At 37.5% G+C, this 27,680-nt stretch overlaps 1 protein-coding gene across 6 annotated transcripts in view; it reads left to right on the top strand.

The window, feature by feature from the left end:
• Nucleotides 1-27,680, top strand: part of CDK5RAP2 (CDK5 regulatory subunit associated protein 2) — an 83,960-nt gene that overhangs the window by 6,163 nt on the left and 50,117 nt on the right. For 4 of the 6 annotated variants that reach the window (XM_074608455.1, XM_074608453.1, XM_074608454.1 and 1 more), the window contains 12 exons: nt 900-1,010; nt 1,277-1,353; nt 2,676-2,799; nt 5,189-5,340; nt 7,340-7,502; nt 8,966-9,019; nt 9,447-9,566; nt 10,178-10,270; nt 12,045-12,263; nt 17,864-18,034; nt 18,836-19,009; nt 26,161-26,258. In XM_074608455.1, coding sequence (XP_074464556.1) covers nt 900-1,010; nt 1,277-1,353; nt 2,676-2,799; nt 5,189-5,340; nt 7,340-7,502; nt 8,966-9,019; nt 9,447-9,566; nt 10,178-10,270; nt 12,045-12,263; nt 17,864-18,034; nt 18,836-19,009; nt 26,161-26,258 — 1,556 coding nt within the window. Of the gene's footprint in view, nt 1-899; nt 1,011-1,276; nt 1,354-1,997; nt 2,285-2,675; nt 2,800-5,188; nt 5,341-7,339; nt 7,503-8,965; nt 9,020-9,446; nt 9,567-10,177; nt 10,271-12,044; nt 12,264-17,863; nt 18,035-18,835; nt 19,010-26,160; nt 26,259-27,680 lie in introns of those variants that run through there. The other 2 variants (XM_074608457.1, XM_074608459.1) reach the window with 2 other exon arrangements.

The following is a 27,680-nucleotide window of genomic DNA, read 5'->3' as shown; positions in this document are numbered from 1 at the left end:
TGGGATGGGATAAAGGTTTTATTGATGTTTGATTTCACTCACATGCTTTGTGTGCTTGTGGCTTTTCTCCCCATGAATAAGGCTACCATCCCAAGCTTTTGCCAAGAAAATACTTCTGTTTCAACATAACATCTAAAAATTTATTCAAGTTCTATTGTATAGAATAAAGAACTACTTAATATTTTTACATTTAAAAAATTCTCTTGGATTCTTTTTGTGTGAAGTCAGAGAATGTTTTAGTACTTAAGGAACATTCTAAAGAGCACTGCCTGCACAACAGCATATATTATATAATTTTAAAAAATACTATTTTATAATTATTATTTGCTTAAGTGCTAGTGTCTCAGAGTTTTGCAGGGCTAAAAATGAACACATGCTAAATGATAAGGTCTTACACAAAGAGTTTGTGTGTGTGCCAATGTGCTTATATACCTTAAAAAAAAAAAAAAAACAAACCCCAAAACCCAAACAAAACCCCAAAACATTCAGAAGCGGTAGGCTAGAGTAGGATCTCGTGTTCAGGTGAGGAAGGGGATGGTGGGGGCAGAGAAAAGAGTTGTGTCACACCACCCTAGCCATAAAAATGTTGTGACGTGTGCTGAAGCTGGAGAAGATAGAAACCTATTAAAGGGCTTTGAGTATTTGCATCTCCCTGGGTGACACTGTCTTGGAAGGATTTTTCATTTTGACTTTGGTACCATAAGCTGTTATTGACAGCTTCAAAATTTGAATATATGTGTGTTTGTATATCTCGCACACATAAGTACATGTTTAACCATGTCCAGTGGGTTGAATTCTAATCTTGTCCTGTGGAGAGCAAAACCAGATGATAGTTGTTTTCAGTCTTTATTTTACTTGTTTTGAAACACATGGCATAATTTCTCTTTCTTATTTCACAGCAAATCACTGATCTGAAAAAAGAGAACTTCAACCTGAAGCTTCGTATATACTTTCTGGAGGAGCGAATGCAGCAGAAGTTTGATGGTCCCACTGAAGAAATATACAAAATCGTATGCACTTAGAATAATCTAATAGAATTTCATACGTTTTTTAAGAGTTTGTTTTGTGGGAAGGTTACCTGTTTTAGCTTCTAGTTTTATTGCTCTAAATTGAAAGAATGCATATTTTTAAAAGTTAAAATGCGTCTAGGCTATTCTTAGCCCAATGATACTTTATATTTGCTGGTCCAAGCAAAAAGTAATCTACAGATTGCCAACAACTTTTGGGTAAGGTGACCTCTGAATTCTCTCCAGACACTTTCATTCTTTTGTCCTAGAACATTGAGCTGAAAGTTGAGATAGAAAGTCTGAAGCGTGATCTGCAGGAGAGAGAGAAACTACTCATCAAAGCCTCGTAAGTATCAGTGTATTTCTCGATGTTTGTTACTTAGGATTTCCAAGATCTTGCTTCTTTTTGTTTTTTCCTGATGCTCTAGGAATATGAGGATCCCAAAGTAGTATTTTAAAGGCACTTATCTAGAAATTGCTTCATTCATTACAATGAATTCTTAAATTACATTCTTGGGAATGGCTTAGCATTCCTATTGTAGATGTTAGGTGAAGAGCTTAATTCTCTCAACAGGTGAAGAAGTGGACTTTTTTTTTTTTAACAGCGCTAGATTGAGAAGACACTACACAAAACTTTTCTCAGTAAGGCTCAGAGAGCAGTTCAGAACTAATCTAGAGTGAATCTTGTGATTATTTTTTTTTAGTTAAAAATTAAATTTAATTTAAAAATTAATACACTTAAAATTCCTGCTTTCCTGTTAGAACCTCTTTTCTAAATAAATATTAGAATTTTTAAAATATATTTAAAGATTACGTGATGCTACATTGTCTTATGGCATGGGCAAGGTGAAACATGCTTTGGGGAGGGAATGGATGACTGGAGGGCTGACAATAGCCTGTTAAATTGCTTCCTTCTAGATGTCTGGTTTGAAACTAATCCAGGTTGGCAATGACTGGCTGCTACTGGCTGCTACTGACTGCTACATGGGCCTTGGCTTCAGTGGAATTTTCTTTGTGTGTGTGGCCTACCTCACATGGCATTGAATTGTTACCAGTTAGCCTTTTTTCAGTAGTTCAGAAAGGCCTAGTTTCAAGTAGCTCCCGAGGACCAGATTAATTTTTGTTTCGTCTTTCCAGGTAGCTGTCAAAAGGTATTGCTGGGATTTGAATGGAGCCTTGCACAAGTTCATAATGGGAAGCAAAATTTAGGGGGAAATCATAAACAAGTGATCATCCTTTGTTGAGTGAGGAAACACTAGCTGTTCTTTTCTTACAAGGTATTAACAATTACTGGAAAAGCAATTGGAGAAGTCTCAGGGGCTATGTATCTTCAGTCTAATCCAGCGCTGCTTTTTGTAGAAAATACAGCGCTACCAAAGGCTTGATGCTGTATTTGGAAGCTTTAAAAATAAGAAGGAAATGTTACACTTCATCATACATACATAGTGCTTGCTTATCCATTGTGACAAGGCTTGCATGTGGAACTCCAGACCATACCACCAAAATTGTTGTATAGTGCGTAGATAGTTGTATTTAACCTTAAAGTGACGAGCAGGTACAGATAAAGTGGAAGACACTTTCTTATGCGTAATCTATCAGCCACCTGCACTTGAAATGTTTTCCACTCTGATATGCAATGTGACTTCTATCTATGTTATGGTCTTTCAGTAAAGCAGTTGAAAGCTTGGCCCAGGGTGGTGATGCTGAGATACAGCATGTGAAAGAAGAGGCGCAAAAGAAGATGCAAGAAATGGAAGAAATCCTGACTAGCAGAATAAACTTTCTGGAAGAGGTGAGTGGCCAAAACTGAAGGAGTAATTAGAAATCAGTACTGGCTTTGTGCTATTGTCTGAGACTTGATATTATGATCTACCTGTATTTTCAAAATTGTTTCAGCTTTCCTGGAAACATAGCCAGAACAAAACCAGACCCCCCCCCAAAAAAAAAGGGAAGGAAAGGTTGTTTTAGCTGCACTAGCTCTGTCAAATATGAGGGATAGCAGTTCTTCAGGAAACGTGTACCTATTGGCGGTATTTAGGTACATTCAGCACAGATCTAACCCTAAATTCCAGTGTGAGCAGGCTATGTTTTCAGAACTGCAGTTTGTTTAGAGGAAGAAGGACTGGATTTTGAACAATTTACTGATAAGGTCTCAGCTTCATAAATAGCTGAAACTGCTCTGTAAGCACTCCGGTCACTTCCCATCTGTATAGAGGATCTCAGTATTGCAATATGGAAAGCCACAGGATCTGAGGTTTCTGTCTCCACTCCTATAGGCTGAGAGAGGCCACCTACTCGTGGCAGCTTCTGGATAGGTGAACCAGTGGGCACTTCCCTGTGTTGTGCCTGCATGCCTTACACTCTATTGTTAGTTTGACCTTTATCTGCCCATGTTATTGGCTTCTGCTGTCACTATATCACCTTTTTGCATAACATTCTCCTGTTCCACAGGGTTGTTATTAACATCTTTTTTTAATTCCTTGCTGTCTGTGATTGAGACAGTTTATTCCTGTATTTATTGTTGAGCCACTGCTGATATCTTTACAGGGGAATTGCTTTATGTTTGCTTCATTTTGTAGTGTAAAGGCAAAAAAAATTTCTCTGTATGAATAACATGCTTCCTTAGGAGCAAGGAGAAGTTCAGTTTCTTGTAAAGAACAAATTTGATACTGAATGGTCTGTGCTGGAAATGTTTGTGTCAAATTCTAGAAATACATAAGCTCATGATTGTTTTGCATCATTGACTGTATACACTTATCTGTAGGTATGGGATTTTGTAGCTGTGTTTGTGCGGGGGATAGACATCTAGTGCTCTTTCTGTAAGTAAACAGAACTAGCACAAGTGGTTATATTCCAATATTTGCTTTTCCATCTCTGAAGAATGAATTGGTCACGGAAGATATTGGTAGCAATCTCCTGATGGTATTTTCTATCAGGATGATTTAGCAGCATTTGTAAAACGGTGAGCTGTTTCATGGAGAAAGAGGGGGGAACCTCCATGACCTTTTGTTTTCAGTTCAGTGGAACTGGGATTTCTCAAAGCATTCTTTGTGCTATTGGATAGGTAGAGAAGTTCCTAAGTTGCTTGCTCTGTACCAAAACAGCTGGTCAGACTGGTGTTCCCCAGATCTGTCAGGTAGAAGGGCAAATATTCTAATCTCATGGTGATATTGTATTTTCTGTAGCCTGAAGATAGTGTTGACCTCTGACATTAATTTTATTATGCTTATGAATGTGAACCCTGCAGAGTACTATTAGTCACTTGTTTAGGTAGCACCATGTAATTACAAAGATTCAGGTAATGCTAACAAAGATTAATTTCCTTCAGAGGTTTTGATTGAAAGATGAATGCTTGCAGAACAACTTTACAGAAGAGGGGGTGAGTGGTGAAGTCTAGTGGGGAAGGACTTTTCCTTCACCTTCCCCATGTTTGTATAGACTTGAAGGAGAGAGGGCAATTGCTTTTTGGGCTACAAGGAGGCATTTATTTTGTAGAAAGGAAAATAGAGTGAGCACAGTAGGAAAGCTTACAATATAAAAGTTAAGATCTGAAACAAATTTTACATACGTAGTGTATGATAAATCTGTTTTTTCTGGTGTTCCCTGTCTCCATGAGCTGGGTCACTAGAGGAAGTTGGCTGGAATCTCTGGGTGTTACCTCTGTTTCCATTGCTGCTCAAGAGAAAAGTGTCTGGTTTATACTTTATCAATTCTTGCAAAATATTATAAATGATGTTGGGAAGAATTCCAATTAGCTACAGTGAGCCTATGAATATTAATTTAATTTCTGATGGAATAAAAAAGCCCTTCTTTAACCTCTTTAATTTAAGTGTAGCTATTAATTATGATAGTGGGAGGACAGTGGGACAAAGCCAAATTATAATAGCTAAATCTAAAGCCTTAGCATAGGGGCACTTTTGTTTCCAGTTCTGCTATAAGTTAGGGTATTTGTTTTATTTCTTTGAAACAAACTTTCCTTCTTATGTACCACAGAAAATAGATTAATCTTGAAAATGCAGACACACAGAGTTCAGAAGCATTTGCAAAGCGCTTGAAATACTTGGTAAAAGTTGCTAAATTAAACATACCAACATATGTTTTGTAGAAGAAACTTCAATATGTGAAAAATTTTGTGAGCATTTTGTTCTTATAAGCATCAGGATTGTGTGTTTTATTTACAGAATCTTAAAGCTGCCCAAGATGATGTGGAAAAAGCCATTGCAATGACAGAGAAGGAGAAAGCTCTGAGAATAGCTGCTGAGCAGAAACTTTCTTTAATTATGAATGCCCCTGCAAAGGATCTGGATATGATTACAGGAGCTGAGAAAGACAGGTCAGAACTCTTGCTGGTGATGTTTCTAACCACTGGAATTCTTTGTTTAAAGTGTGAAGTATCTGACGTGGATATAGATTTTAATAGTTTGATCCTACACTCAGATAAATGAGTGAGTGTTACTGGCCGTCCTACCTATTCAGCTATTAAATGAACGCGGTGGAGAATCACTATGCATGTGACATGAGCATGTCCTGCTTTAAAGCATCTTTGTAACTTCATGGACTTGTGCTTGCTGCTTTCTTGGAACCATTGCTGAATAGAACTTGACTACCGTTTGTGTTCACTTACTGCTTCCATGGTGTTTTGGTACTCATCAGTCCCGGTGATGTATCTGTTTGGGGTTGGTTGGAAGAGAAACACAGCTTGTTTGTGCTTCATAGGCTTGATTGTACTTTGCAAAGCACTGGCTTTACTTTGTTTGGCACATAGTTGGAAAGGTGTGTGAGTTGTTCAATAAATTTAGGTGGGGGAAATGTGTACGTTTTGGAGTTTCTTTGTTTGTTGTGTATTGTTTTAAGATATGTAGGGTAAGGTACTGACAAGCTTCCCAGTAAAGCTTAGTTAGTTTGGGGATATGAGCCCAGAGTGCAGATCAAAAGATCGTTATGATTCCTTATACTTTGGAGTATCTTTTACTGTCTGTTTGTGACTGAACCCTGCAGGTAACTACTCTGTGAGTAACTGCATAATTGATCTGCCCTGGTAACAGAAAGTTATGTGGGCCTGAGGCTTTCATTTCATAGTGTTTTTTTTATTACGGTAGGACCAAAGCAAGGTTTGTAGTGTTTTCCAGTTTTTGTAAAAGCATACAGATTGAAAACTTCATTTCTGAAATCTAGTGGTGTAAAATTATGCGAGTCTAACAGGTTTTGATACTGCAACTTATGTGCCCCCACAGTAATTATAACCTGGCTCTCAAGTTATCTCCCTCCTTTCCCTTTCTTGTCTTCCTCTTTCGATCTGTTAGTCATCTCTGCATGAACACAGTTGTCCTCCTGAGTGACTTGAGCTGGGAAGGAGTTATAAAACCAGTCCCTTTCAGAGGTAATTGAGTTGCCAGCTCTATAGCTTGTGTGAAGACAGTGCTTAAATTGTGGAAACAAACTGTCAGGATTGGATCACTAAAGTTAAGGCTGTATGGAGTATGATGAACAACGACCTCTTTTTGGTTTGTTTGTTTTCCCCCTCTCTTCCCCCCCGCCCCACCCCCCCCCCCTTGTGATCCAGTGTTTGCAGGATCTTCTGTAATGACATGTTGGTAGATCAGTGTAAGTATTCACAGGACCAGAAAAACATAGTGCTAATGGAAGAATATCTGACTTCTTGAAGTGCTTCAAGTATTAATGTGCAATGCTTTAAACTTGTCTGAGAGTAGCACATCTGGAATTCATATTGTGTTGAAAAGATACTTTCACCCTCTAGGCTACAAAAACTAAGAGAATCGCAGTTGGCCTCTTATGCCAGAAAGGTTTCACCTATAACCCTTCTGTCTGTCAGAAAACTCAAGCACTGTAGTTTTTATCAGTTGGAATACTGAAAGTGTCAAGATGTGTATTGACTGAACTAACTTTTTTTTTCTGCTGTGAAACGACAACCAGTTTACGTACAAATATAAATGAAACTAGGTACTTGAGGGATGGCATGTTAGGATATGGTGTTGTATGCGCTAAGAAGTGGAATAGATGGATAAGTTTTTCATGTGGGCTGTAAAAGACAACGTAACTAAAATATTCAAGCTTAAGTGTTGACACTTGAAATGGTACTGGAGGAAAATAAGAATGGGCACTCTGCAGACACCTGAACCCTCCTTATTGCTTGCTTTAAAGTTACAGCACCTTTCCTGTTTTCTCTGGAGGGAGAAGGGGTTGTGAAGGTACGTTTTACAAGTATTGTCTGGAGTCTTCACCTAGGAAAGCTGTCTGCAAGATTTACTGCAATGACTGGAGAATTGGTGGTAGATGATGCAAGATTAATATTAAAAATCTTATAATTTTAGACTTATAGAGCAACTGAATCTGTCATTGAAAAGTAAAGAAGCTATAATTCAACACCTTGAAGAGGAAAAGTCTCAGAGTGGATCTTATGATGGGAGCTTATCAGCAGAAAAAATCAGAGAACTTACCATTGCTTTGAGGCATGAAAAAGATAGTGAGATAGAGGTGAGGAAACTGACTGAAGAGTTATATGCTATAAATCTCATGTGGTCCAGGATTTTAAAGGTTTTGTCTGTGACAGCGTGTGAGTGACTTAAGCTTGTGTGTGTTTTTTTTTTTTTTTTTTAAAATACTCTTCTCCGCAGTTACTCCCTTCTCCATTCCCTTAACATTCATTGGTTCTATTGTGGTTTGGCAGTCAATATTAATCCTTATTATCCATGCTTACCATTCACTCAATGAGAGGTCGCGTTTCCCGTTGACGTTATGCCTGTATTTTATTATAGATACTGTGCAATTGCTTTGCAGAAATATATATAAAACAACACTAGATGTTAATAGATCCCTCAATAGATGATATAATTTCTGTAGAAGTTAAGAATGGGAGTTGAGAGTATTTTTTGGGAAGTATCTCTACTGTTACGAGAAAGCTGTGGTAAGGGAGGTAGGCATAAAAAAATCTCATGAAATAAAGTGAAAGTCTAGCCTTTAGCCTACAAAAGGTGCTAAGAGTCAGTCTTTTATTTCACTTGGCTCTTAGAACAGGAAGACAGATATCCTGAAAGGTAGAAACAGGTATTCAGACTTGTTGTCTTTATTTTTTGTCCCATTGATTCTTCAACCAATAAATTAAAGCTGTCAGAATTAAGAAAGCAGTCATAGAGGCTGTCATGCTTCTGAGAAATTTTCTTCCTATTTGTTTTGGAACTTAATATTGATCAGTACCTAAATACTACTTTTGTTTCTATCAAGAATAGACAAGAGAACCTTCTATGACTGGACTGATTAGTGGAATTAAAAGTTTTCAGGTCTGGGTTTCCTTGCAATTAAATCAGTGTGTGTCAGGAAAAACTACCCAACTAACAAAAATATTTGTGTGTCAAGGTGAAAATAGGGACACGGTCATCTTTAATTATTTCATGGGAGGTGGACAAACATACTGTCATTGTGGGATGCAGTATTGGAGAAAAAATTCTGATGAATACCTTTGCATAACTCTGGTTTTATATATGATTACTTTTTAAAAAAAAACAAAACAAAACAAAAAAACATTCTGTAACCTCCCCAAAGAAAAGTGCTAATTAAAATCTCGCTTAGTAAAAGCATCTTGCTGACATAGATAAATGTCACATGAAAATGCATTTTTATTAACTTGGCAAGAACAGTTGTCCTGTCTAATGGAAGAACATGCTGTGTTGTTTGTGTGGGTTGTTGGGTTTGTTTTTGTTGTTGTTGTCTTAATTTGGACAGGCTCATACTGTGGCCAGGTAGATTTGTAGACTTCCAGGAAGGTACCAATTCAATATGTTGCTGCCAAAATGTTGAATGTAGTACAGTTTTAAGGCATATACTAAGTTCCCCCCACCCACCCCACCTCCTGGTTTTTAAGCTCCTTTTGTTTCATTTTAATGCTTCATGAGTTACACTTGTTTTTACAATGAAATGTAACAACTGTTTTGTTCTTATAGGCTATTAGAATGGAGTTTAAAAATGAGAGAAATTCCTTTGAAAAAAAGATTCAGGTAAGTTCTAATCTTGTTTCTGTTTCCTCGACCACTTACAGTGCATGTTGGGATCTCTTCTGTTATGCATTTGTAGTTACAGAGAGGCCTTGACTCGAAAGGAAGCAAAGCAAGTCCTCTGGTAAATTCTCTTTTATGTTAGATGACAAGAAGGCTCACCCTGCTTTTGAAGCAATTTTGAGTAAAGCTGATAGGCACGCTCATCAAATATTGAGGCTGATACTCATGGCCAGCCCATGAGACTGGGCTTCTTATATACTATATTCCAGGCACATCTTTAAGATTATGATTTGCATTTTGGGACTATATTTTATGTTAGTAATCTGAGTAATAAGGTACAAGAACTCTGAGAGAATATACTTATTAATGTGCAGTTACAGCATCTCGTAGTGGGAAGTTAATGCAACTTTCACGTAATCTAATTTAGTCACTTCAAGAAGAGCTACAAGAGAGAGAAAATGAGCTTGCTGTTGAAAAGAAGAATGGTTTGAAAAGGGATAAAACCATTCAAGGCCTAACTGTTGCATTAAAAGCAAAGGAAAAAGAGGTATGATGATAATGATAACGCTGGTTTGTAAAACTATCTCTGGGAGGGGAGTGTGTGCATCGTGTGTGTGACAGGGGTTGACTGATCTCACTGTAACCACTAGGAGGCTTCTAGTGGGTCCTTAATCACTGCCATCATATCTGTAAGCAGTTCTCTTTATCTAGACTTTTGGGTCTTGGGCTGGAGGAGAGAGAAAAAAGATACTTAACTGGTACTTTCTCCCTTAAGAACTTTGGGGAAAAATCTTTTCAGTTGCACACTGATTTTTATCAGCTCTGAGCACCACTTAAAAGGTATGAGAAATATTTTATGTTGTTGAGTGAGTGGAGCTGTCATAAAGGCAGCTGAAATGGGAGAGGTCAATGAGAACCAAAATTCAGTGGAAGAATGGGAAATATTAAACTTGAGTGATAGGCAGTCTGGTAAGTGTTGTATAAGAACAAGAATTTCTTTATACCAGATTTATTATGACGTATTTGGTGTTTTTGTTCTTTAAAGTATTTGTTTTGTGTAGTTGGATTAATGGATAATGAGATGGGATAGCTATTACTGAATTAGCATCCCTTGGAAATAACTCTTTCTACATAGTATTCATTTTACTTTACTTAAAGAATGAGGAGCTTGGTTCTGAAATTGAAGATCTAAATGCTTCATTGGCTAAGGCAAGAGAAGCAACTCATAAAGCACACATCCAAAAATTCAAGGTAAGAAGCAAGCAATTAATGTGGCTTCCCTCATCCCTGCTCCTCCCTTCTCCATAATTCTCACTGCCAGTGGGTACTGCTTTGTATCTTTGAAAGTGGAGGAATGGAAATTAGTTCAAAATGTTGTTTAAAATGTTTAATTTTTCTTACTTTGAAAAAAAAAAATAGCCCAAATCAAATTATTTAAATGATAGTGTTAAAATGTCATATTAATTATCTTGTTTCTTGAGATTTTTCTTCTGTAACAACTGAGAATTATTAAGGGAGAAACGTGTAAAAGCAAAATGAGTTAAAAATAAAGACACAAATAGTTGCGGAGCTGAGATCATATTGAGCTTTCTTTGTTGACCTAAGAATGTTTTGGTTTTTCTCCCAAAAGTATGGTAACAGCACACTCTTCATGTTAGCAGAGTTGAACTGGGGATAAGACACTTGTTTGGATTTATTTATGTAATAAATGTGAACCCCACTGTTTATAAAACAGTGGAATCATGTTTGTGAAAATGTGATTTAGTAATGCTTTCATGTGTGTGGAGGAGAAAGGATATTCTGATGATAATTTATGTATTGTAAAGGTCTTAAAATGTAAAATGGGAGAAAGTAAGAATTTGATATTTAAACAGACAACATAGTGTCTCTTGTAATGTTTTCCAACTCATGTAAAACTAAGTCCGATAAAACTAACTAGTACTGATTAGAGGCTGTGATGAATCCTCCATTATGATGTGCGTTCATCCACGTGGTCTTGTGGCTCAGCAGGAGTGGGAGAGGTTGATACGCTTGCCTCCAAAGTACGCACACCTAAAGCTTTTGTGACGGACTGTACTGGTTTTGATTTCAGGGACTGTACTGGTTTTGATTTCAGAGTCTAATGGGGTAGTAATGTTTAGTTCTCTCGGAGCACCTCTGTTTCTTCAAAAGCCGTTTATTTCACATAAGCCTAAATTTTAAGTGTGCTTGATTGAGAAAAGTATATCCTATTTCTTCTTCAGGTCATTTTGGCCTGTGTGTGAATCTATAGCTTACGTTTGCTTTTTTCATACGATGGAAGATTTGAAATATTACTCTAATTTTAACCCCTTCATTTTTGAGCGCTTGATTATTTTTGAAAAGTTCTAGATTTAAAAAGTCTGCAACTAATCCTCCTGTCCACAGAATCCATATTGCCTGGTGGGTGACAGAGCAAGCCTTTCTCCTCACTATTCTGCTACTTAGCTACAAACTTGAGTTGAAGGCAGTTCTCTGTGAGTAGATCACGCTGTGTAGCCCACTACTCCTCTCATCTGTGTTGTGAACTTCGAGGAGGCCGGTTGTAACAGTACATGATGGGGAAGAACACAAATCGGACTGGCTATTTTGTATAGAAAATATGCTTATGGCTTGGTAACTACATGACCGAGTCTTGATTCAAACTGACCCGAAAGTAGAAAGCTTTATGTAATAAGAGCTTCAGGAACCAATAATAATAATAATATGGTCTCTTCTGCACTATGGACTCCTTTGCAGGTCAACTTTTATCTAATTCTTAGATAACTAAGACTTTGTTATCCTGCGCTCGATGTCATTCAAAGCTGTGTTAATATTCGTTGAGAAAACTTTCAGTGTAACGTTTTCGCTGTTGTGTGAGTAACTGTCACTTCACTGTAATTTTACACCATAATTTTTGAAGTACTGGAAAAAAGTGTGGGGGAGTGGGTTTGGACGCAACAGGAGTAAAGCCTTCCAGTCTCTACAAAATACCCTTACAGAACGTGAATGCTGCTTTGTGTTTCAGGGTGCTGAGGATTATCAAGCACTCTTGATGGAAAAAGAGACCCTCTTAGCCGAGCTGCGTTCAGAAAACCTTACAAAGGATGCTGAGAATCGTAAACTACAAAGGAGGATTAAAAGAACCGATCAAGAGCTAAATGATTTGAATTTAGAAAGAGAGAAAATGGAGAAGGAGCTGGATGAAGCACAACTACAGAAGAGCAGAAGTGACAAAACCATTAATGTTATTATCACTTTTTTCCTTTATTTCATGAAGTTAAATAATTTAGCATTTCTAGCATGTCCTTTTCTAACAAGTTTATTTTTTTAAATTTGAATAATTTTTGGAAAGGTAAACGCATTTGCTTAAAGCCAGTTTTCAAAAGAATGGGGCCAAGAAGCTTGAAAACTCTGGCATGTGGTCTGCGTAGAAAAATGTTTTTAAATAAATATAATTTTGATAGTCTTGGGTTCTAGGAAAAAAATAATTAGCCTTTATAAATGGTAAATGTTTGCTATTGGTTTCAGTTTTTCTGATGAGAAAGTCTGAACATGCATGACAATGTACGTTTTATATATCTGCTGTATTTGTCATGTTACCTTTCTATACTTTACCTGAAATTACACTACTTTAATTAAACGTTCTTTTAAGTTCTAATGCAGAACAGGAGTAAATAGCCATTTGCAAACTTAAGCCAAACTTCAGCTTGCTTTTTGCTATCATAGCAGGGTCACTGTAAAGGCTGTGCACTTAATAATTTCTGCTTGTAAAATTCCCAAAGCACAGGATTAGTTGTTCACAGTTTAATGTAAAGATGATGCACTGTATCTTTTCATTAATTTTCCGTGCTTCATATTTTATTCAGGGTTTTTTACCTTGCTGTAGTCATTTAGATAAGCACTTCTGCTTCCAGCACGCGCAGCTTGTGCAACAAAGTGAATGATCAGGTTTCCTATTTTCTTCCTTTGAAAAAAGGACGCACCTTCTGCTGAGTGTTTGGCATAAATCGTACTTCTCACCTGCATGTCTTGTCGCATGGATTTTTCTAAAGTCTTCTCACCACTGCTTCCATTAGGGCAGCATTTGCATAACGAGTAGAGTCCTGCCTGCGTGCAGAGCCTGGTCCTCTTCGGTTAGGGATTAGTCTCCTGCTGTATTAAATTACACAAAAGATTAAATGAGCTTGTATTTATTCAGTGGACGTTTTGGTTCAATTATTAAATAAGGACCTTAAGGCAGGTATACGTGGAAATTGCTCTTCCTGCAATATCACTTAAAACCAGTAGAGGGATCTCTTTACCCACAAACAAATAAGTCTGCTCCCCATCTCCTGCCCCCAATTTCACTCTCATTTCTGGTTGATTGTCAACTGTGGTTAAGCTGCCGTCACAAAGTCTCTATCTTTGGTGTGCTTTGAAATTTCTTCAGGGTGTTGAGGTTAAGGAGAGAAAGAACAGATCGCTTCTGTCAGTACAACAGCCACAAAGAACATATTTTATTGATTTAAAGTATTTTATATTTAACTGTCTTCTCTGTTCAGAACTTTTTTCATCTTTCAGGGGAGCTAGAATATAACTCTGCATAGCAAAGACAGGAAAAATAGAACTGAGTAGGGAGTTGCCAGAGGATTCAAAGTTACTGGTATTACAGAAGCCTATTTGACTCCATTATGTCCATGTTTTTCATGTAAATGACTAGCTCCTTGGGGAAAAGCATTCCTGCCAAAAGATGAGCAGTCTTATAAAAATTATATCCCTAACCTATTTCCTACTCCTTGCAGAACAGCTGCTTCAATTTCAGAGTTGCTAGTACATTTGGATACAGCAACATTGCCTATGAAATGTTGCCCATTAAGTAGTAGATATGTGGGAGTAAAAAAATATGCTGTGATATTTTGCTCTTTGACAAATAGAAAACCACTTCAGTGATCTGATGCAAACTTTTTATGAGACTGCCTTAAAAATTCTGTTCTATCTATGCTCCAAGACACCTATTTATCAGTGTTTCTATTTTGTTAGAATAAAACGAGCAAGGATGTGCCTGAACTGTAGAAAATGCCCTTGACATCTGTAATGAACTGCTGTCTTAGCTCTTTACTCACATGGAGATTTCCAATGACTTTTCATATACTGTAATTGGGATAATCCAAATTTTTGCATGTATCTATTAAAAAAAAAAAAAACAACCAAACAAAACAACAAAAACCAAACCCAAAACAAAAAACACCAACAAACCAAAATTCACAGCAAACCTTTGAGATCCATCTGCCCTGTTGTAAACTCAGCTTGTCAGGATGATTTTGGCTTTACTGTCCTAGAATGGAAGAAGGTTAATTAAACTAAATTAGCTAAGACAGCTACCTATGAGCTGATCATGCAAATCGCAGACCGTGGCTGGTATTAGGAGTCTTCTGGAGCAATGGGCATAGATGCTCTTGAACAATGTCCCTGCCTCAGGGTGGGTGGGTGCCCTGGCTTTTTACTAGGTCAAGTTTAAAAGAAAAAACTCTTTCAGTTCTGTACTTTCCAGAAGCTGCTTTTAAGCAGTAGTTCAGCAGCAATTTAAGCTCTTTGAAATGAGAAACTTTGGGCATATATGTGTATTCATACAATTGATGAGCAATAAACATCAACTCATCCTTAATGGTGGTTGTGTCCACCATGTTACTGCATCTCTTAACAGAGATTCAGTGCTTCTTGATCAAAGAGTTTGTTCAAATTTACATGATTAAACACTTCAAGTATCCATTCTCTCTCCAGGCCTAAATGTAGACAATTAAAGTGTATTTACTAGGCATTCATATTTGATCAGTTGGTTGGGGAAATGCAGAGTAACTCATTAGGCAGAATTTATTATTTAGTTTTCCTACCTGTAGTTTACCCTGAGAGGGAGGTTTCGGAGCTTCATGACTTAATTATTTACAAACCTGTTTTCCGTCTGACAAGGAGGGGGAGGCATCTGCTCTAGTCTTCTACGTTATAGTGTTTCACATTCATTTTTCTTAGTTCAACTATCATTAATCATAGGAAAGTCTCTTGGGGAAAAAGGTTGGCAGAGGGAATTGCAAAGTTTATGCTCTGAGAACTGTGGGTACTATATTATCCTTCCAACTCAATGTATAGAAACCAATAGATTTTTCTCCCAGACAATTTGAGTGGTCAATGAGTTCAAGCAACCTGCTATAGTGATGGATAGTTTTGTGTGTTACCAAATTCTAGCTCATGCAGAGAAGATAATTTTCAATCTCAATTCTAGCTTCTTTTGGGAAGGATTTGGGGAACTCTGGGGGCAGAGATAGAGGCAAAGTATCTGCAAATTGTGAGTCTCGCAGGCTTTTTAACTTTTTCTGCAATTGTATGCCTGATCAGTCCACCTCTTTCTGTAAACCTAGACATAACATTTGTGCTGCTTTAGAGGCAGAAGCATATTTTATGTACCTGACAAGTGTGGTACGCCAAGACAACTCAGATTAGATAATAGGGGGTGTAGTACTGTTATTCCAGCAGCATCTTTTCTATCTATGCATGTCTGTCGTCTTTTCTTCTTAAAGCTGTTTACGCTTTTCATAAAGAGAAGTCGCTTGAAGTTATAGGACAGGTCAAAAGCGTTCCTTTGAAGTTTAGTTACCTAACGTGTAATGCATTCGCTTAAAGCCTCTTAGTGATGCAATAGTATAAAACCAACATAAAAATAGAAAGCCGAGGAGTGAACTTTGCAATGCAGTGAGAATTGTAACACTGCAGTTGATCCCTTGCTTCCAGTTCACGTGTTGTATGTGACTAGGCTGAACGTGACCCACTTGAAGAGCTCCATAACTTCAAGCCAAAGGACTTTGCAGTTATCAGACCATTGCAGTACTTTCCAAAGAGCTGTGCTACACTGCAGTTTATAGCTAGCAGTTAGGAAGAAACAGAAACTTCGAGAGTTTGTGTGTATAGACAAAACTTGGACCTGATTCTGCAGTTTTCGTAGTTAAATAAGTAGTTCTTTTGGTCCTGAAGAAATTAACTTTATTAGTTTGCAGAACTGAAGGTCTAAGCTTAATCATTCTTGGAAACTGAATAACACTTGAGTTTTTTTGGGAGCTATTAGAGATTTCTTAGCTGAGTCCTGCTAATGAAGCTAAAATTAAGCAAGTAAACCAAAAGGTATTGTAAATGACAATTTGTATTTAATGTGCAAAATAAACAGAAGTAAAACACTGAAGTAGTAAAATGATGTTAAAGATTTGATGCGAACCTGCATGAAGCAAGGTAATTAAGTCAAGAAAAGGACATAAAACAGTTTGTAAAGAGATTGCAATTAAAGTGTCACTAGTACTATTTCTTTGTACTTAGAATAAGAAACAACTATTGAATTTTAAATCCCAGTGGAGGTAAATGTACAGTTTATAGGTGACTACCATATGTGCAAACTATTTAAAGGGCTTATGATACTTCACAAATGGGCCCCTTTTGGGAATAAATGGAAAACATTTGTTTTAAGATGTAGGCTGTGTTACCTGGTTCTTTGGGTCTGAAGAGAAGTTTAGATAGTATAAAGTCTTCTGTAAGTTTTAATTGTTTAATTTTAGACAACAGCTCCTTTGTTAGAAGTTTCTACTTCTCTTTTTCCACACAATCCATGCAGTAAATGCTCTAGATCTTCTCGCAGAGTAAAAGCTTATAAAATGAGGCTTGTGTATATGCAAGCTGTGCCTCCTTCAACTGACAGTGTTGAAACTTCCAACAAATCAGCAACAAAGTTTGAAGTGACACAAATAATGGTAGTGGAAGGACAGAGATGCCATGTTATGGATTTTTCTACTCTCGCACATTTTCCACTTGTAACTGGGAACTGACTGTTAATTACATGCTAATAATTTCATATGTGTTTCCATTGATTTAGCGATTGTCCCGGTTCGTAGCAAAATGTAAGGAACAAAAATTGTTTGATGTTATTGCTTGGAACCCAAGGCTTTATCAGGTGGTCAGACTTTGAAACCCCATATATAGCTAGATTTTCAGATGTTGGATTTTTAAGTAAAGTGAAACAGGATCTGTAGGGATGCAGTGGAGACAGCTGTAATTGTGGTGTGTGTCAGGTGTATCACCTGCAAACTAGGAGATACTGCTTTTTACATTGCAGTAGTCCATGTTGGTCCTAACAGGGTGCTTTGGACTTGCTACTGCATAAGGCTATTGAAAGAGATTGTTTCTGTGCTTTAGAAGCAAAAAGGACAAGAAGTAGATGTTTCTGTGGTGGGGAATTAAGATGTGGAGATGATGCAACTGAGCTTGGAGCTGCAGGAAATAACAGCCATAATCAAGATCAAGTTCTGTTCACAACTTCTAATCACGAGACTGACCTGATTGGTCATTTGAAGTTTGTGCCCTTGTCAGAAGAAAACGTTTTAACATTTCTGACCTTTTGTTTGATGCAAAAGTAACTAGTAATATAATGTTAGTGCAAGAATTTTCATGGTGTGATGAGAAAAAGAGCAAATGACAAACTGAATCACCCGTGACCAATTTTCTCCTATTTCTAGCAAGGCAGTAAATTGACTCAGAAGTGAGTGTTCATTCTGACAGTGACAACAACTACGTGCATGATATTCTAACAGCCTTGGAGTCCAGTTGTTCTGTATGAAAAGCATTTAAACAATAACAACCTAGATTTTCAGAAGACAATACTGACACCTCATCTAAACGTTTTCTTTCTTTAATTGCGTTGATTGATGCCAAGAGAAAGATACTGGCTTAAATGCATTCTCCAGACTATTCAGTGATATGAGAAATTTAAAGCAATGGAAAGTTAAGCTAATAAGTTGATTTGCTAAATATTCAGTTTTGGTTTTTTTGTAGGACCTTAGAAACCAGCTAGAGAAATTACACGGTGAAATGATTGAGAAAGAAAAAGCAGTTGAACATCATTACAATATTCTTTTGAGTGAAAGCAATCAGAAGTTGCAGAGCCAAGAACTAGTTATCAAGCAGCTAACAGACAACGTCAGTCAAAAGGATCTGCTGCTTCAGGTAGGTAGGCTTCAGTTGAAATGAAAAATGGAAAGTTATCATTTGATTTTGTATGAGGAATTATTACAAAATCACATTTGTATTTGGAATTACTGTTGATTTTGATGATAATCCTTCACTTTATAATACTGCATTTGCAGAACAGACATATAATTATTGAATGTGTGGCATTCAACGAGATTTCTTGTTAGGGTTTTATAAAGCGTGTGGACAGAGGAGGAAGACAGCTTTGCTAACACTTATGTGGAATTTTCACTGTTGTGGTAAGATAGTTTAAAATCTCTGAAGTGCCTATGATTTTCAGCTTATCGTGCAGAAGCTAGAAGCTGAGGAATAGGTATAGATACTGAAATATTTTCTCTTTTTTCTTTTTTTTTTTTTAAAGCCCATTCAAAATAAGGTACATGAGGCGGGAGCTGCCTGAATGTTAATGGACCCGTGTTCAATTTTTTTATAGCTGGAGGTATAACCCTGAAAAATACCGAACTTATTCAAGCAATAATGCAAAGAGTAATAGTTGAGCTTGCTGTATAGCTGGAGACCAAGGTGCATGCCTTGACATTTTTTAATACTTAAAGGATTGGATAGCTGCGGAAAACTGATGTTTGATTTTAGGTTTTGTTTTTTTTTTTTTTTTTTTTTTGCTTCTCACGTTAAGTTGAGCTCTTCTTTTGTGAGGTATGGGAAGACCATGTGCCAGATCATCCTTGGATATTCTCCTGAATTTTCTTTATTTCTCTGTTTTGCAGTATAAAACTAGAGTAAATTTTGTAGAACTGTCTCATTGTTTTCTTTTGTTAGAAACTTGATGGAATAGTCAAAGAAAAGGATGCAGAATTGCAGGAGCTCCTGAATAAGTACAAGAACCTTCTAAGAGCCAATGAAGAACTTGAACTGAAAAATGAGGGCTTAGTAAAGGAAAAATGTGCTGCGCAGTCTCAACAGTCAATCGTCAAGATAGTGAGACAGTTAGAGGTGAGTTTTTCATAACTCTGATCATTTGCAGATAAATACCTTACTTCAAATTGAAGAGAATTTTGACTTTTGCTTCAAAGGTGTGGACTCATACAAGTTGAAATTTACCTATGTAGCAAGGGGCTGCTTTTCCTTCAGATCAATACCGTCACAAAATGTTCTGTATTATTAAATTTATAACAATGGCTTTATTAATAATTGTGTCATATGATTTTAATAATTGTGTGATAAGATTTGTATGATTGTGGTGGTGTTGATCTGGTATCGTAAGTTATTAATACATCAGAGTATCGTACTCTGATGAGTTTGTGTGGCATCACTAAACTCTTTAGTCTCAGAAAGTGTTTAAAATGGTTTGCCTGCCATAAAGAGGTAAGAGTTTTGTGGTCATTAGGGTAGACGTGTTTCCCTGAGTGCAGTGGTATCTGCATTTCTGAAGAGAAGTGCAGAGGAGAGTTTGTGTAGTTCTGATAGATAAGGGGAAAGATTGCACAGAGCTAGCGACCACAGGAGATAAATGGAATCTGAGGATAAAAAATATAGGTAGGAGAGAAGATATATCTAGGACAAGAAGAAAACCACTTTTTAAAGTAAAGCAAAGAAGAAAGGCAATAGTACAGTATGTATCTTAAAAAAGGTGGACAGTATATATACATTATTTTATTTGATGCCATAAATTGAAAAGACTTGTTAGTACCTGAAATTGGAGGTCAAAATTCAAAGTCTTAAAATGTAGATTTAGTTCCTTCACCCTTCATCCCCCACTTCTGTACTGGCAAATAAAACAGTCCGGTACTGTTATGAAGTTTTTGAATCACTTGATGTGATGAATCAGTGCATTTTTTTTATTCTGTACAGAATAGTGAACAAGTAAGTTGCTTTTGAAGGTATGTTTCTTGTCTGTTTTTGTGTTGTTTGCAGCCTAGTACGTTAAGGTCTCCAGAAGCATCAGGCAAAGTAAAAAGAATTAGAGTAATATGTACTAATAATGGAGAAAGCTATTTAGTTTCTTTAATAATAATGAGATTTTCTCAAGGATGTTTAAAATAAAGTGAGCCAATGGGAAAGGAAACATGAATGCTATGCCTTGTGTCACATTCCAAACACACTAGTGATGAGATGCTTAATATGTTATGAACACTATTATTAAACAAGGTAGATCCAAGCACACGTTGAGTCATGGGTTATACGACAAGCTTAGAGTAAAGGAGCTGCATCATGGTTTGCCAGGGTACCAGTGCAGAGTATATCAAAGAATATATGAATATACATGTGGAGAAAACAAAGTCTGTGAAAGGCTGAGTAGAAATTCTACCTCCGTAAAACAAACTGCAGTGCACGCACGTAACTTCTGTCATGAAGGGACCTAAGAGTGATGGAAAATCATGCAGAATTGATGAAAATCAAATACTTTCCTCTGTACACCCCACTTCCAGTATAGGTGTATAACCAGGAGAGAGAGCAGTAGCAAGCAAAGCCATGCATGGTAATGACCCAGTACCCACCTTCTAATCACAATCTATTCTCTATTGCTGGTTCACTTAATGATTGTGAACAATACCTAATCACAACCCATTGTCCTCTTGGCTCAATCTCTGTGTAAGATATCTCCTGTAAGAACCCACTTCGGCATATTAATCATAAGTTTTTGGACACAGATTATCCAGAGCTCTGCTCTCATTGGTTCCTCGGGCTCTTTGATGACTTTACAGTGCTGCACCAACTCTCAACAAACGCACAGCTGGAGCCTCCCACCAGAGAGAACAGAAACCAAGCTCTTCCAGCCGCACTGATCTTTAAAGTTGAAGAAACTGAATTGAGGGATGCAGAACTTTCTCTCTTTCATCATATCTTTTTACTTTATTTTAATGTAATGATAAATTTTAAAGCAACCAACATCCAAAGCCCTGCTGGGTGCCTTGGCCAGGCCAGGGAAGATAAATGACAGTTTCTAATTAGAGTTTGGATTCTTGAGCCACTGTCATGGGCTAGAGAGAGAGTGTGCAAGGGCACTGATAATTAGGTTAGTCATGCAACTGCTGATTCTGGTATCTATGAAGCCTCGGAATGAAATATATTTTACAGACAAGGAATTTAGAAGTGCAGTGGAAACTTTAGTTGATTTTGTACTTAATGCTTTTCTTCTTGCTCATCTTCATGTGTATCAGGAATAGCGTGGCCAGCAGGACTGGGGCAGTGATCGTACCCCTGTGCTCGGCACTGGTGAGGCCCCACCTTGAGGCCTGTGTCCAGTTTTGGGCCCCTCATGACAAGAAAGACATGGAGGTGCTGGAGCGTGTCCAGAGAAGGGCAACGAAGAGGTCTAGAAATCTTATGAGGAGCGGCTGAGGGAGCTGGGGGTGTTCAGCCTGGAGAAGAGGAGGCTGAGGGGAGACCTTCTCGCTCTCTGCAACTCCCTGAAAGGAGGGGGTAGCCGGGGGGGTCGGTCTCTGCTCCCAAGGAACAGGCAGGCGATGGGACAAAATGAAATGGCCTCAAGTTGCGCCAGGGGAGGTTTAGGATGGATATTAGGCAAAATCTCTTCACTGAAAGGGTTGTGAAACATTGGAACAGGCTGCCCAGGGAACTGGTTGAGTTGCCATCCCTGGAGGTATTTGAAAGACGGGTAGAGGTAGTGCTGAGGGACATGGGTTAGTGGTAACGTGGCAGTGCTGGGTTAACGGTTGGACTGGATGGTCTCTTCCAACCATAACGATTCTATGATTCTCTTACAGCCAATACTCCTATATTTACAAAGGTCTTTTTGTTGGAGCATTTGTTAGGTAAATATATTTCTTACAGTTTTTTAGACTTTTGTCATTCATTTTATTACTGAGAAAAGCAGCAAAATTGAGAAAATTTGCTCTTGCTCAGTCCTTGAGCTGTGCTTCTGGGTTCTGTTGTTGCACGTGTAATCTTGCACACAGCGTATACTGCAGTAAGGGGCCATAGTGATACAAATTTTAATTCTAAATTGATTTCTCTAAGTGTAAAGAAAAATAATAATTAAAGCCTTGGATTTACTGTAATGTAGCTTTTCTGTGATGTCTGTTTTTGGGAGGAGGAGCTTATATAGCACTTGAGGGTGGAGTAGGAAATGCAGTTAGCTGATAACACTGCAAGGCAAATCTGACGTTTCTGCAGACCCAAGGCACTTCCTAATTCCTGTATGATCAGCACATTATTTGACTTTGGTTATAATTACTCGGCAGAAGTAGAGGAGTTAATACGGTGCAGCCAGGGAACTGAAGGATACTGTGTGCATTCAGTTGGTGTGTCTTATTTGCTGCAGCTGGAGAAATTATAGTTAATGCATGAAAGTTATTGATGTAACTAGAGCATTGCAGTTGATGGGTGTCGTGAGAATTGGAATTGGTGCAGTTGTTGCAGTGCTGCAGACATGTCTTAGCTGTCGAAATTGATGCAGGGTGCACACTATTGCTGAGTCGTCGTGATTATGGAAAGTGATGTAGTTGATGTGTTTTTTATACAAGTGTCCTGTCTATGAAATAGTGATCAGTGCATTGTACTTGTTGCTTTCAGTCTCTTGAAATTGATGCTGTGAACACATAAACAAGGTGGTAGTTCAATTTCTGATTTGATGAGGTGAGCTTATAGCTGAAAGCAGCAATGTTGTTTGTCAATATCCATGTCTTCACACGCTTCAAACTTGATGCTCTTTACCTGTGACACTAAGCTTGGCCTGGTGATAGAATGGACGTGGTTAGTGTATCTCACCGTTTTTGTATTAGCAGAAATTTAATCTTAAAGGAGTTAGCCTGATGAAGTGATATTTGGAGTATATAGTCCAGTAGTCTTGCCTCGCATATCACCAAGAATAAGTTCCTCAGAGCCATCAGCTTTGTGACATTTGCTGTGGTTGAGATGACATCTTCTAAAAGTCACCAACAAAGCCTTTTGCTGTAGTAATTTTCATCTTTAGATATATGACCCAGTGGCCCATAACTATTTTAATCTTATTAGTGATTGTTTCATTTATGCTAGACCGTACATAAAGTTTACTGCAATGTTAGAAGAAATTACCAAATCCTGGTGCTGGTGGCTGGCTGGCTGACTCAGGGATGAGGTGTAGGTTATGGCCTTCTCTCGATCGTTCATCCTTTAACCTTCAGAGATTTTGAAATTATCCCAATGGTTGTTGTGAGCAGAGAGTATTCAATGAGGCAACCGGATATTCTTGTGACTTTGCCAATAAGTTATTTATTGTGGAGGTATAAACCTTTTACTTTCATTGCTTACAATTTGAGAAACCTTTAATGAAAATAAGTTATGTTTTCCACCACTGCTGCTTAGCCATAGTATTTCAGGCTTAAATATAGACTTTAATGTATTAGATTGCCTCCTTTCACGGGAATATAAATCTTTCACTGCAATATGGTCCTGGATGTCTTGCAGCTATCTCCTCTAACACATTTTCCCTCACACCATGTGTCAAGAGGTTTAATGTTTCATTAACTCCCACGGCATTATGGTCTATTTAAGTTACAGAGCCGCCTTATGTTTTGTGTACCGTTGGGAAGTTGATTGGAATAATTCACTCCTACGCATAATTTGGAAATGACAGTAATAATGTACAAACAACAAAAAAAGAGATGTTCATGCTATATCGTCTCATCCTTATTATTCATGAAAGATTCTGAAAAATCAAGAACCACTTCCTCATGATTTTGCTAACCTCTACCTAGCTAGTTGAATTGAGATTTTAATAATCTGTGTATAGTCTGTGACAGTTGGAATTAAGAAACAGCTCATGTCTCCTGTTATTCAGAAAAAAGGAAAAAAAAAAAGAGTTTGGAGGATTTCATGAGCTTACTGGGATTTTGCTGCAAATGTAGAATTAAATTAACATGTGAATTCTAAAAGAAACGTGAGAAACTGGAGCATGGTTCTATGTGTAACACCGCTTTGTTAATACAGCAGCCGTAGACCTTAAACAATTGGTGACAACTGTTATCTAATTTGTGTACTGTAAACTCTTCAAAGTGACATTACTTTGCCAATGCTTCAGAAAGTGCTTTTAATTAGGATATAGTTGTGTAGTGTCTTCAGTAATAATTGCAAGGCTTGTATCAGACATATGGAAGAGTTCACTAGAACTTTTAACAGACTGTTAACCAACTAAATTAAGTCAAAAGATTTATTTCTTCCTGTTGCTTTCTACGTCATTGATCGGTGTCATTGTGATCAAACTTTTTCCTACTTAAATTACAATCTGTGTGTTTTATGTTTAGTGACTTTTCTTGGAAGTCTGAGATTCCACCATATTGATGAGACTCCTTAATTCAGGCTGCAAGATGTACTATTTTACAGGTTTTTTGTGAGATTTTTTTATTAATGGACTTTGGATCACCCACCTCCATCTGTTTGCCTTTGTGTTTCTCAGTACTCAGTCAACAGAAGCCATTGCTGCGTGCTCCTCCTCTGCTCATCTAGATAATAAACTTGATGTGAAGCTCAGTATTTTGCACCTCGTATGCAGAATAGTATATTTAATGTAAAAATTGCACTAGAACCTGGAAACATTTGCTAGAATACGGCTACCGTTGGAATGATGGGAGATGAACGTGATGCAGATGTACAAAGGCAAGGTCACTTCTTCAAAGCATCCATAGCGTGAGGTGGTAGAAGCTACTCTTTCTGCAGTAAGATCTGATGTGCAGATTACCTTAACGGGAGTAATTTGATCAAGACTTGATTACACTTGCAAAATATTATTTAACATATTTGCTAGCATACTGTGAAGTACGAGTGTAAATAATTAAAAGCAAACAACAGTTGTCCTTGCTTTTGTACTGTTTACTTTGCAGAATACTGAATTTTTCAGATTAACAGAATCTTTGCATCGTTAGTGTGAATTAACATGATTCTACTGTAGCTGAACTTTTGTTGCAGTTCCTTCCTTAGGAATTACATTTGGAGTAATAACAGCTGCTTAAAACTCCTGGGTGTAGATTTCTTCCTTGTTAATGATCTGTTCGCTAATGATTTAGTATCTCTTGAGAATCTGGTTTCCAGTCTTGAGGTTGTAATATGGAGAAAACAGAATTACCTTTCATTCTTGCTCTCCAGTGTTACCTTGTCAAACTAGAGCCACGCACATCCCCCATTTGCTGTGGAACTTTTTTTCTTCTTCCTTGCAGTTTTCAGGTGAAAAATAAAACTGAAAGAAGCAACAAGGCCTACTATTCTTCTCGAACAGAGGCAGAATATATGTGTCTGACATTGATACATCTAAATTTGCTATAAATATCTCAGTTATTTTCTCTTCTGCGATGGCTGATATCTTGGATATTTTTATGTAATAAGTGCAAGCAAATGCTCTTTTAAATAGCTGCATTTTTTGCCTCCTGCGGAAAGAGTGGCTGTGTGGTTGTTTTGGAGTGAAAAAAGTCTTGGGAAATTAGTGGATCCTTACTGAGAATGTAGCATAAGAGTCTGGATTTATTCTAATAATAATAATAATACATTTTCTGTGCGCAAGACTGCAGGTAAACAATTCTCTTTTCTTTGCCCAAGTAAAGCAGCAGCTTTGTAGTGATCCAGCTGAGTGTGCAGAAAGCGAACTCAACGGGTGTGTATCTGACATGTTCATCCTTTATTTGGCGGCTCGCTACAGTCCTTTTTGTACAGAAATGGAACAGAATTTGCAGAAACCCCTCCCCCAAAGAAAGCTAATTTTATCCAGAAGACAGAGAGGACTGTTAGGACAATGCTCAAAAATGTGTGCTTGGAGCATGGGCTTCTCTACTTTCCCTTCCCTCCCTTCCCTCCTCTGGAATACCCAGGTGGTTCCTGGTTCATTGAGATGTAAACTTAGGAAGTGTGAGGATGCTCGGGCAGGGGGAGGAAGCTTTTTAGACTGCGATAAAAATCATAAACCACTGTTTAGATACATCATTCATGGTAGGTAAATAGTGCAACAGTATTTGCCTCCTTTAATAATAGCTTTTTTAAAGTATCATGAATAGTTTTCAGATTCACATTAGGCTTTGGAGACAGGCAGTCCTGTTCAACAAATTTGGATTTCTGCTTCTTTCACGTTTTCTTCTTGATGCAGGTGTACACATAGTTGTAGACATGCAAACTTAAAAATTACCTTGTAAGCTTAGTATGTTCTTGTTTTAATTTAGGAAAATAAAGAAGCCGAATATGAAAAGCTGATTCTTGCTTTAAGAAAGGAACAAAATATTTATTCTACACTAGTGAAGACTTTCAAAGAATCGGATAGGTAAGTGCTTTTTCTGTTTTGGTGGATAATCTAAACTCAAAGGGCACAAGTCAGAATTTGTGAAAAAAGGTGCATCTTAACTGGAGTGGTGATGATTTTGTACCAGCCCATTGTTCATAAGGCCAGGGGGTTTGGAACCAGGGGATCTTTAATGTCCCTTCTGGCCCAAACCATTCAGTGATTCTATGAACTAGCAGTAGTGGTCTCCTTAAAAGACAACTGGTTTTGTAAGTGGGGTTATATTATCTAAATTACTTAATTTTTTCTGAAAATATTTCTGTTTGGATTGGAATCTCCTATGAGCCAGATTTCCAAAGCAAGCAGGTAGATTTTCAGAGGAGGTACATGTCCTGTGTTAGAATAGAGGGGAAAAATCAAATTACAGGGAACTTCTGGGTGCTGGATGATTTGCCATGGTTTACTCCTAAAATGCAGATAATGCTTCTCTCAAAAGTGTCACTGTGAGAATGTTGATGAGAATAAAAGCCAGTAAGATTTTGGAAAAGGTTAAAGAAAACAGAATAATTGAGGTTTGCGTAGTATGCTTTCAATGTAAAGCATTCAGAGGTATGGCAGGAGCGAGTGTTTTTTAACCTTTTAAAATCAAAGAACGCAGCATTTTAGAAAGAAATCTGTGGTTATTTTTTATGCCATTATTGCTTGGCAGTTGAGGAGGAGGCGTTATGATAAAATAAAGACAATTCTTAGCCTTTAGGTAAAATAAATTTAAACATTTTATTAAAAAATTACTGTTACAATTACAAATATCTTAATTAGGTATTGGCAGCATTTGAGAGCCAGCTCCTGACTCCCCCTGCCTGAAGGCAATGGCTCATACCTGCCAACTTTGTGGGAATGTGTGTTTGTATTTTGCAGTTGGTTTATAGACCACTGTAGTTTGGAAACCATAAAGTGAGTAGCACTAAAGTAGATGAGATCTGGTATCTGAATTAAGCGCGTTTGTAGTAATGCCATCTTGGGCTGGGCCACGGCTCAGAAGCTCTTTTGGATACTAGAATCTTTTTCATTAGAAATAGTGATGGAAGTCAGATTATGGAGATTATTTCTTATCTCTGGGAAAGGAGCAATGGCTTTTGTGACTTTCCAGTTGAACAATCAGCAAATGAAGGAAGAAGCCAGTTTGTTTTAATATTTCATATGGAGGAGGTGACCTGGCATTGAAACACGTTCTGTGGGTAAGGAGATTGTCAACACTCTACGTAGTAATGACAACAAAGTAATGTAGCTCTGATAGTAGTTTTTCTTAGAATATTTTTCAAACAAGGAAAATCATAACTGTAGTTGTAATCATTAGGGTAACAGAAGTTTTCCCGTTAACTTCTGTAGGATCAGGAGCAGGATCATTAGTTCGGTTTTCTTGATACGGAGTTATAGGATGCACAGAGCAGCACGTGTTACGCG

This window comes from Larus michahellis, chromosome 15, assembly GCF_964199755.1.
Source record: "Larus michahellis chromosome 15, bLarMic1.1, whole genome shotgun sequence".
NCBI lineage: Eukaryota > Metazoa > Chordata > Aves > Charadriiformes > Laridae > Larus > Larus michahellis.
The sequence above is the reverse complement of the archived record's forward strand: the minus strand, read 5'-3'. Positions and strand labels throughout refer to the sequence as shown.